The 11,932-nt window shown below is 37.3% G+C and overlaps 1 protein-coding gene across 1 annotated transcript in view; it reads left to right on the forward strand.

The window, feature by feature from the left end:
• Positions 1–11,817, forward strand: part of LOC123312161 (5'-AMP-activated protein kinase subunit gamma-2) — a 69,414-nt gene extending 57,597 nt beyond the window's left edge. Inside the window, exons 7-13 of the mRNA XM_044896418.1 lie at positions 1,016–1,064; positions 7,888–8,025; positions 9,459–9,787; positions 10,437–10,640; positions 10,700–10,846; positions 10,903–11,040; positions 11,097–11,817. Of these exons, the coding sequence (XP_044752353.1) occupies positions 1,016–1,064; positions 7,888–8,025; positions 9,459–9,787; positions 10,437–10,640; positions 10,700–10,846; positions 10,903–11,040; positions 11,097–11,348 (1,257 nt within the window). The 3' untranslated portion in view covers positions 11,349–11,817. The remainder of the gene's footprint in view (positions 1–1,015; positions 1,065–7,887; positions 8,026–9,458; positions 9,788–10,436; positions 10,641–10,699; positions 10,847–10,902; positions 11,041–11,096) is intronic.
• Positions 11,818–11,932: the final 115 nt, after the last annotated feature.

The following is an 11,932-nucleotide window of genomic DNA, read 5'->3' on the forward strand; positions in this document are numbered from 1 at the left end:
TACTCTTCCGATTCGAAGAACGTTCGTTATTCGGTTAGTGGCCGTGAGAAAATGAGCAATACGATGGAAAAAAATCGGCGTAAATTTGCATCACGCCAGATGGAATTTCTCACTTTTCGCGTATCGTTAAATCGGCCAAAATAGCCGCTCATAAAGGTGATTGAATGGCTTGGCACGTCTAGATCATTAACGGTAGTGGCCTGGTGAATTTGCGGATTTCGAGATATCGGATACATATTTTGCAATTTTACTGCGGTATGTAGCATAACACCTCGGCGAAATCCTCTACGATTGTAATCGACGAAGCTTGTTTTGACGTTGGACAACATTCAAGATCATTCGCCTATTTATTTCGATTTCATCACAAGTTGTATCTCCTATTACTTTTAATCTAATGATTACATTATCTGAGTTGGCGTTCGCCTCTGTATACCATATTGGTCCGTTGTCTCCAATGATTCCAATTTAGGAGACGTAGAGATTTCGAAAAAAAGATGAGAAATCTGGTACATTCAAAGACTGGTACTCGATGAAATTTGGTACAAAAATCTTGCTATGATTCAGATACTTATAGCAGTTTTTGGTCAATTTTTGGTTTGCCAGTCTCGGAAGATTCCTTCAAAGTGATTCTCTTTCGGTTTTTTCCTTCTTTTGATACCATTTCTTGTAGGTTTATTTTCTATTTGTACATATGAAAAAATGCAGGAATATCTGTAGAGATTTTCCTGCATTTTTAATATCATTCAATTTGTGGTGTAATACTAGTGCAGAATCTGAATAATAAGTACATATTTACTATTTACATAGTCATCGATATTCATATCGATTCAATTTCAATTAATTGAGATTCGACGATAAAAATTAATTTATTGGCGTGTATTTTATGGTGAATTTATCGATTACATAATTACGTGATGAAAATTGTTTATCGTAGATGTTGAGTTCATTCAGTTCATCCAATGGTTATTTCAGATTTGTATTATTGATTATTTGTTTTTTTTTCTGTTTGTTTCAGTTGCCTGTAGTGGACCCTTTCCTAGAAAAAGTAGATATAGCAGATTTAGGTGAGTCTTTTTCATTTTAATTCCTTGTTGTACAGGGTGGGCAAAATTCGTTGTCTACTGAGAGGATCTCGAGAACTACAGCAGCTAGAAGAAAACAGATGACACATTTCCGAGTTTTTTTCGGAGAAACAAAGAATGGTGAAAAACGCAGCCTCCTACGACACTTCGAGTTTTACATTTTCATAAAGTTCTCATAACTTTTTTGTCTTTACAAAAGTTACAAATCTGGAACTTGAACCTTCTACAGTCTACAGGCACTTTTTAACGTAGAAGCCACTGATGACCTCAAAATATTTCTTCATTTCGAATCTTTTTAAATGCAAACTTTTATTGAATTTGTTATTTTTGAATTGGAAAAAAATCTTTTGTCGGTAGATTTTACGTATGAAAGTGCCTAGGAAGATTCAACTTTAGATCTGTAACTTCAAAGACAAAAAAGTTATGAGAACTTTTCGGAATCGTCAAAATCTCAAATTTTGTTTATAACTCGAAATCTAAAATTGATAGGACGATTTGGATTAGTCATGGAAAATGAACTCGAGAATATGCCTACCGTTTTCTGCTAGCTGCTATAGTTCTCGAGATCCCCTCAGTAGACAACGAATTTTGCCCACCCTGTAGTTGCAAATGGTCAAATTGTTCAACGACCATGCATTTATAGCAATTTTTTGCGATTGATGTCAAAGAAATCATAATTCCCACGAAATATTTAGACATGAAGCAGTATTGCCGCATATCACATTCATAGCCTTAACAGCTTCCTATTTGGGAAGTGACAGTTCGAACATTCAACGATTCTGGAAATAATGAACCTCTTCGTGAAATCCCCCGACTTCTGAATCTTGTTTTCCTTAACGAAGCAACAAGTTTTTCCGCTGGGCTGAAACTCAATATAGCCTACTAAATTCTTGTTTTCAACGGGATAGTAGATAGAGACACGCCTACGCTGAATCCGATACCATTAGGATTTTCTTGTCTGGCAGAAAGCACATTTAAAAAGATCGTGAGATTAGGGATTAGAGTAGTATTTCTACAGTTAATGAGTAACTTGTTGAACATATCTGACTTCTATTTCCATTGATGACTTCCCACCCGAATTTATTTCCTTCGAGGTATTGAATATCGTAACCTGATTAATTCGTTTCTTGTTGTTCCACCGTTTCATGTAACCTCCAATGAGATATTTAATTATTATGTTCTCATCTCTCGGAGCGGTCACAAATCATTAGACGTGTTTATATGCATTTTACGCTGGATATCTTCCAATTACTTACGTTTCGCTCTTGGTGTTGACCTTTCAATATCGCCTCATCCGGAAATAACAAAAGGTTGAAAAGTGAATGTTAACGTCGATCTGAAATTCTCCTCGTAAGAGAACCTTCTCTTCTAGAGGGTGACAAATTCGTTAATTCTGGGTGTTATCGATGTCACTCAGTATGATCTGAGATATCTCTTAGAAGCAAGGAAATAGGAAATATGTCTCGACGGATCATATTCTTCTAATTTATAGGGCTAGAACTTCTATCAAGCGATAGCAGTTAGGATATTGGAAGCTTTTGCATGGAGGAGGTTCAAAAGACAAATATCTCCCTTCCTGCTTCTCTAATCGTTTTTGTATGCATGATGAAAGTTGTAGATAATAATTTTCTATACAACTTTTGTCTGAAGCAATTTCACATATTCTCAACCGTTCACGAGCAACGTCTCTAGACCTCTCAAAAAAAAAAAAATGTTTCTTCTTAATCTGCAAACCAGATCTCCACAGCTTTTATTACCTCCTCGTTGGAAGAATATAAGCGACATTTTAAATTTTTTTTCAATTGAAGGGAAGAGATGATAGTCGGATGGAGCCACATCTGGTGAATAAGGGGGGTGTTCTAGTAATTCAAACCCTAAATCACGAATTTTTTGCGTGGCAACATGAGATTTGTGTGCAGGAGCGTTGTCCTGCAAAAACAAAACACCTTTGGATAGCTTTCCACGTCTTTTCTCTTTAAATTATTCCTGTAGAGTGGTCAGTAATGTCGAATAGTAATCTCCGGTTATTGTTCTAAGCTTATCCAAAAAATCAATCACGATTACTCAATGGCAATCCAAAAAAACTGAAGCAAGAACTTTTCCAGCAGATTTTTGGACACGAAACTTCTTAGGTCTTGGAGAACCAGAGTGTCGCCATTCCATCGATTGTTGCTTTGTTTCTGGATCGCAGAAATGTACCCAAGTCTCATCCATAGTAACAATTCGCTTCAAGAAGTCTACATCGTTTTCAAATCGAGCACAGATCGAACGCGATGCTTCTACCCTTGCTCGCTTTTGGTCAACATTCAAACATTTGGGGATCCATTTTGCAGCAATTTTTCTCATGTCCAAATTGTCGTGAACTATATGATGAACGCGTTCGTATGAAATATTCAGTGCTTCAGATATCCGTTTTATCCCAATTCAACGGTCTGATAAAATCATGTCATGAACTGCATCGATATTTTCGGGGACTGACACAGAAACTGGCCTTCCCGATCTGTCATCATCTTCAATGGAAAATTTACCTCTTCTGAAGCTCGCAGTCCAATTTTTCACGGTCGCATACGAAGGACATTGATCACCAAGGGTATTTAGTATATCTTCGTAATCTGCTTACCTCTTAACTCTTTTAAATGCAGGTACTTGATGATGGCTCGATACTCCAATTTTTCGATTTTCACAATTTCGGTGTACATCTTCTTTCGTTTTAATTTATTGCTTAACTCAGGTTTACTTTTTGACCTCAAACTTCACATTGACACTTGTAATGAGTTATAGTTCGTTGCTATGGTAACGCAATATTTTTTTATGCATGCAACTGGTCTAGGCTAACTAGATATCAATACATCCTCGTATACAGCGCCGGATTGCTGGATAGATCTTTAGGTTTCCATGGCTTCTCGCCCATACATAACCTCATCTGGGGATTGTGCCCCTGGGCCTTCTGGAATATCAAAATTTTGATTGATCGCTAGGCCTTCCTCGTACGTTTGGCGCGCGACCACGCTCCGAAACGGATGGTCGCTATTTTGGCATGTGTGCTCGCGGCGCTGGGCCAATAATAGCAGATTCGACAGCGAATATCAAGTTGGCGGACAGGAGCACAGTTTATTTGCGGTAGCACGCGCGGATGCTGCTGCCCATGCTGGGCCCTTCGCGAGTGGTCAATTTTGTGAATTGACAAATGGAAGGTGGTATCCCGGGATAGTCCTCGGTAACTCAGGCCGAAAAAAAAATTGTTCTCGGACTAGGTGATCCGTCACTGTTATGTTTACGTGGGGAAAACAATATTTGTAGGTGTAAACAAGCGTCTGGTGATTTGTCAACTATTTTCGTTCGCGGTTGATTGATTGACTTCTTGTAGAGATTGTGTAGAGTTATCCTTCATCTTCTTGTTCATTCTGGATGTAATTATTCATACATTGATCCTCTTCCTCGTCTTGTTTTTATGCTTCTTCTCCCCCTGGATTATAACTTCCTGTTATCTCCCATGAACAAGCTATTTTTTCCATATTTTTAATTGATTTATCATTATTTCTCCTCAGAACGTTTATTGACATTGTCAATTTTCTTCGAAGACGCTCTGATATAAACATTCCTCTGAGTGGCATCAGCCAAACTTTTTTGAGAATTCCAGAAATGCCATAAGGACGATGGACGAATAATTCTGATGAATTCTTCTGATCAGATACTTCGAGGGTCGAAATCATTATTGGCCTTGTTATTGGTGTTAAATGCACCCCCTTTAAGACCCTCCCCAAAATAGGGTTTCCAAAAAAAACGTAAGATTCAATGGTGTCGTCTTATTCTCAGGGTAATTCAAAATCGAAAGGAAATCCGAAAACTGGAATTACTATATGCTCCATTCACTTTTATTTTTGCAGTCGGTTGGCCATGGAAATTTGACACATTTCACTCTGTATAGTACGGAAATGTGGGGTTATGACGTTTGTCAAAACATTTTGGGGGTTTCAATACAAGCTATGTTGCCCGTTCTACGTAAAAGTTTCTGTTATTAAGTATTTTATCACAATGTCGAATCTCTTCGGAAAGTATGTGACGAACATAATTGAAGTTTATACAAACTGATTGGAGGCATACCAAATCCAGTTATTTGCATGGAAAATACAAGAGATCAGTATAATATCATAATATGCACTAGCTTGAGGAGAGTTAATGTTCGCTATCTTCTTTGGCTAAAGTTTGAATACGTTACATCAGTTGTAGATTTCAAAAATATTAACCCGAAGATGAAATGCATATGATGCAGTGGTTGGGAATGGGTAGCTACCGAAGGAATTAACAAATAATTACAAGAATGTTAAATTCTTCAACAAAAATCATCTTGCATCAATATAAGTAAAATGGATTAGAGGAAGTTTCAAGTCAAGATGAACTTCACCTTTGAACAAAAATTTCACATGAATAAACAATTAACAGGACAACTGGCGCGTATTTGTGGCTGTTCACCTTAATACATTGATATAATAATAATAATTAGGTATTTATTGGTACCTTAAGACATTCACAATGTATAGGACAAGTCGAATGAAGAATAGAAAAATCAATTTCCGGGAACTTATTCTACGATGACATTCATCGAAAATCCTGTAGTAAACTTTTCGCATTAATTCACTCAATCATAAAATTCTCAAATGCCAACACTTTTTTGGGTTTCCCAATGGAAGGAAATTCTTTGTCATCCTCTTCATTCACAATCTTTCTGATTGTGGAAATATTCAGCTGAAATATAAGTCGTTTAGATTCAGATGAAACCTTATATAGATTCTCTTACATTGAATATGTCCGCTACCGTCTGACGTATTGTGGATTTTAGAATATCAGGGACCAGTGTATAACTATTTGAATGAGCGGACCTGAATTCTAAATAGCTCTTCCTGAAAACCTGTCTCTTTTTTCAATCACTTTCGGCATTTTCGTAATAAAAATTGATATCAGTTGTGGCAACGGCGTTATGACATTAACGACATTTCATGAGTGCCAACCTAACTCCGTTCTAGTTACAAAAACTTGAGAAAATTATTTCATGGCCAACCGACTGCTAAAATAAATGTGAATGGAGTATATGAACAAAACCCACAATAGTTTGTATCATCGAATAGGTAATTGAAAGACCTTCAAATTGAGGTGTCACTTGACATACGTCCCTTCCAAAAAAAAAAAGCATCGATGACTAAAGGTGCCTAGAGATTTTTTTCCTCAAATTCCATTCCACTCTGAATTCTTTCCTCGGCCCGCGATGGTACCGCTTTCCTCGTGTATCGATAATCCCCTGAAAAAACGTTGAGTGCCTTCCGCCCTTTGTCTATCGATGACAGTGAAGACTGCACGCAATGGCTCGGGCGAAGTGTTCCCGCCACCAGCGTTAAGAGTGTCTTTCTGTGATGATTGCTGGGTGATGATACGGCTTCACTGCTACTCGAACCATGTGCTCAGGATAGTGCTGCCAACCTTGCCGGAAGACGACGAAGTCTGGAGTTTGGATCAGATAAAGGAGTTCGAGGACGTGTCCCAGTCCTACAAGGAGTGGCTGGCGGATATTTTGGAGAAAGGTATCGTTGCGGTCGTAGTTCTACACGAAGACTCTCGTAAACAAGCTACACTGGCTTCGACGCATCATTATTGTATTCATGAAGACGCCTAATACTTTCTTAATTTGATAAAATCAACTTAGTACTAAATCTAGTTAGGAAAATTGACAGCAGGTGTCGCGCCGTTGAGTGATCTGAATAAAAGAAATCTGCTCAGTCGAGCATCTTCTGAAATCAAGAAATCTACTAAAGAATTTCATTTCTACAATGATTTCGTCGAGGATCCACTCCCAAAAAACTGTAATAGGGAATACTCCTTCTGAAGAGAATGATGTCTTTTTCATGAGATATCTTTGACTTAAAAATGAAAAATAAAAATGGGTATTTAAAATTTAAAGCTTTTCATTTCAGTTGCACAAGTTGGCAACATCGACTGAAATATGCGTTGATAATAAAGGACAACAAATACATTATCTTGATGAGATAGACAAAGATGGCTGTCTATGAATTCTGCGACGAACGAGGAAGGTCGTAAAATTTTATGGGATTTTTATTGCCGGTTACAGTTGAGGCTCGCCAGTAAGTACGCGCCTTCAAATCAACAGATGTTATTTTATAAACAAGCTGATCGGGCATTGTTCTTTTCATTTTCTAGTAGGCGCTGTTGCCAAATCGTAAACTTGAAACCAAGCGATTTAAATTTTAAAACCCCATATTTGAAGAATGATTTTGAATAGTTTTCGCGGTGCATTTGAAAAAAATCATGAATGAAACTCATAATTATCCAGTTTAATCTTGCATATGCAGTGATAACCCAAATTGAGGAGAATTCCCCATTATAAAGGATGTAGATGCATCGCGATTTTTTTGCGAAAAGAACATACTCTTCGTCATAAGCTGAAATGGAACTCGTTCGAAAAGTCCCCAGACCTGAAGAGCAAAAAATTTCTAAACGGGGACCCGATATTCTGGTGAATTTCGAAAACTCGAAAAAACGGCTGGATTTATCCTGACCAAAATCGGTAGACTTCGTCACGATCATTGACTTATGGCCCGTAAATCACAAGAGATTGATGAAGGTTTGATAGACAATCGTTGACGTAAATTACAAGTGAATAATAAATGTCAAAATGATCGTGAAACCCATAGATTATGATCACTTTTTGCGTCGATAAAGTGAATTCAAGTGAACTTCTCTGCACTAGAAGAAGACATGTCTATTCACGAACTTATCAAGTTTTTTTTTTCAGAGGAAGATGAGTCGCAAATCTTCGTCAAATTCTTCAAGTTCCACAAATGCTACGACCTCATACCTACATCGGCGAAATTGGTGGTTTTCGATACTCAACTGCTAGTGAAAAAGGCGTTTTTCGCATTAGTTTACAACGGTGAGTATTAAGAGAAAAAAGTTCTGATCGCAAATTCTACATATTCCATCAAAGTGTCTTCACGAATATTGGTAATTCGAAGAAGACATGATATGTATATTGAATAGGGTTTTTGCACGTATTACTCTCAAGAAATGGACGAATACCAAGAAGCCTCGTCTCCAACTACTCATACCTATATTTATAATTGAGGCATGTGTGTGTGTATCGATGGGAAATCCATGACGCTGTGAAATTGCCGAACTGAATTTAATTTCCCACTGAGCTCGGTTAATGTATTTCAATCAGTTGCATGAAGTGCATAGAATTCCAAGCTAACGTAAACATGTTACAAGTCAATCAGGAAGTTGAATTAGTTTTCTTTTGGGGAACCCGTATGAGAGGGTCTCAGTGATTGTTGCACAATTTATGTTCATCAGTCTTCAGTCGTTCTCTTGATCAAGGAATTCCTCATTGTTCTAAATATGTGCGCAGTGTTTAGACCTTGTATGAGGGAAGGGGCTTAGCGTAGTAATTCCTTCAAAAGACATATTTCAATCCATCATCTTGATCAACGTACTCGCTAAATGAAAAAGGGCAAAAAATTGAAGTTTGCCATCCTCTGTTCAACTTGTTCATAATATGATAATATGAATAAATCAATAAACAACTTGTGTTGGATGCAAGGAGCTTTATAATTGAATAAATATCCCAGCCCTCTGTCGTCTATAGCCCTTAAAGACGGCAGTGCCTCAACATCATAGAATGTTCGAGGGACAAACTTGGGGCATGTACTGAGACCGAGTGCTTTCCACTCAATCATCAATTAGACGAACCAAAATATTGCCTGTTATTTCCGCTCTCCTTGCCCCTTACATCAGTTGCAGTGTACCAATTAAAACTTGAAACCGGGCCAGAAAAGATGCAAAATATCGATTAGATCGGTCGGGTCGCAGGGACAAAAGAGACTTAATATAAGTTCGAGCCAGAATTTCCTCAATAACATTGATTTATGACTGGCGAAAACATCCAGGTTGTTATCTCTTCTGAAGACCGCCAATTCGTTTTGTTGGCCAATCGTTTTTGGTCAATTGGCACGCTTCAATTTAAAGGCTAAGATGCTATATTAGCCAGGAGAATAATGAATTAGTTCAATTGTAAATTATCTCTATATTTTCCCATAAATAATATTATGACATGCCTGTTAAATTTCCAATATTTTTCTACATAGTTAAGTGTTTCTGAAGGGAATAAAAGTTTATGAATTTAACTTGGATATTGATTATTTGAGGTGTTGAAGCTCTAAAAATCTTTCGCTTGTTTGGTGATCAAAAATAAGTAAATCAGCTTGATGAACGCACTCTGAGAGATACAGTTTTAGTATGATCGAAACATTTATCCTGTCGATTCTCCTCTCTTGGCATGCAGATTTTTACAATAGTTTTCATCGACAGGTGTGAGGGCCGCCCCGCTATGGGACAGCAAAAAGCAGGAGTTCGTTGGCATGCTGACCATCACGGATTTCATCAAAATCCTGAGGATGTATTATAAATCGTCTAGTGTCACTATGGAGGAATTGGAAGAACACAAATTGGACACCTGGAGGAAGGTGCTCCAGGATCAGAGACCGCTGATTCACATAGGTCCAGATGCGTCGTTATACGAAGCGATCAGAACTTTGATACAGAACAGAATCCACAGGTTGCCTGTCATCGATCCCGATACAGGAAACGTGCTGTACATACTTACGCATAAAAGGATACTTAGATTCCTATTTTTGTATGTGAGTAACTTTTTTGTGATGTTTTTACTCCCTTTTCGAATACAATTTTGCTAGCTGAAGGTTAAGGTGCTCCCATCCACTTTTTTCCCAAAATCTCTCAAATTTATACTTTTGTTTCCATAAACTGTACATTCTATTCCTCGAAATCAAATTAAATTAGAACACTCTCTTCAAGGTTTCTGTTCTCATCACTCCTATCGTTAATTAGAGAAATTAACACTTGATTATTGACACCTCTTAACCTCAGCTTAATTGCTTCACACTTCTACTTGCCTCGTACAATTAAACTTTTAAAACTTTCAAGGACTTACCTCAATTTTTTGAGATATACCAATACACGTATACATTTCTCTTCATCATGGCTTTTGTTAAGTTATATGGAACAAAACTGGGATATTTTAAGTTGCTTTTATTAAATTCTTTCTTTTCTTCGGGAGGTTTAATGTTTCATTCTACCATTATTTGATTTTTTCGAACTGATAAGGGTACAGCTGTTCTAACAATTATTTTTTTTCTACTCACGTGCGTTTTTACCTATTTCCCTGTATAATCTTCCTAACTCATGATGAAAATCCTTTTCCTCGACCTGGTATCACTTTCCGCAATTGCTAGGAAAGAAGTATATTAAACTATTCAACATCATTTCCAGATTAACGAGTTACCAAAACCGAGTTATATGAATAAAACATTGAGGGAGTTGAGAATAGGTACATACGATGATATCGAGACAGCTAGTGAAGATACTTCGATCATCTTAGCCTTAAAGAAATTCGTCGAGAGGCGAGTTTCAGCACTGCCCATAGTCGACTCTCAAGGCAGGCTAAAAGATATCTACGCCAAATTTGATGTTATAGTAAGTTGATTGATAATGCACCATGAAGAAACCGACATGGAAAACCTTTCTTTTCGCAGAATTTGGCGGCCGAAAAGACGTATAACGATTTGGATGTTTCTTTGAAGAAAGCTAACGAACACAGGAACGAATGGTTCGAGGGTGTACATAAATGTAAATTAGATGAAACTCTTTTCACTATAATGGAGAAAATCGTTAGGGCTGAAGTGAGTGGCTGAGGAAATCACGACCCTTTCATTCTTAAAGATTTAACGTTTTTCAGGTCCATAGATTGGTAGTTGTAGATGACGAAGATAAAGTTATAGGAATAATATCCCTTTCCGATCTTCTTCTTTATCTGGTTTTGAGGCCTTGCGGAGAAGATGATTCACCAGAGGGGATGTCTTCTGTAAGAGCACAGGTAAGGACTAGTTGAAACTTATTGAAGAGTTTAACTGACTTAAATTTTTATTTCAGGATGTTAAACTTGGAAAAAACCTCTCTTCTGAAGAAGTAACACAAACGATACTAGAGGAGGAAGAGCAAGAAACCGACAATACCGTCGGGAAAAAAGAAGAAGAGACTGAAATTGAAGCAGAGGAGGAATCTGTTGAACCGGAGAGAAGGAACTCTGAAAGTTTGCCTGATTCGCCTTCGATTGAAACATCCCCTCTGTCGGCAGACAACTCTTTATTCAGAGAAGTAACAGTAAGGGGTGGAGGTGAATGACATCGATATTTAACACCACTAACACCACCCCCTCTTCTCGTTAAGTGATTTCAAATGCGGGTGAACTGAACTACAAGCCGAGTGGATTGTTTCTTTGTCTAAAGATGGCTCAGGTGAAAAACGGGTGTTAGAAGTTTGTCTGGAGAATACCTTCTTTAATATGTAGATAAAATATGTTGAAGTTTCAAATGCCATCTTACTGCTGAGGAGCCTTTGTGCATGCAAAATCTCAGAAATTGATGAGAGAATTTGTACTTAAAGAAAGAGTTGTACCAAAGACTGTTATGTCATAGGATTATAGGATGAAAGAAGCAATTCAATAACATGTGCTTTATTTATTTATATAATAATTATCGAAACACTTGAATAATATAGAATCAAAATAATCAGCATACTTTAACTGAAGGAGATCATAATTTAGATAGATTGAAAGTGAAGTTATAAAAGTTAATAAATCTAGAATATCTTATCTAATTTTTTTCCTACTGCAATTTCACTTGAATGAAAAAACTGGTGAAAGTACCACAAGTGGATGTACAAGTGTTGGTAATCTGAAAGGTGAGTGTCAAAGAAAATTTTAAACA

Source organism: Coccinella septempunctata, chromosome 4, assembly GCF_907165205.1.
Source record: "Coccinella septempunctata chromosome 4, icCocSept1.1, whole genome shotgun sequence".
Classification (NCBI taxonomy): Eukaryota; Metazoa; Arthropoda; class Insecta; order Coleoptera; family Coccinellidae; genus Coccinella; species Coccinella septempunctata.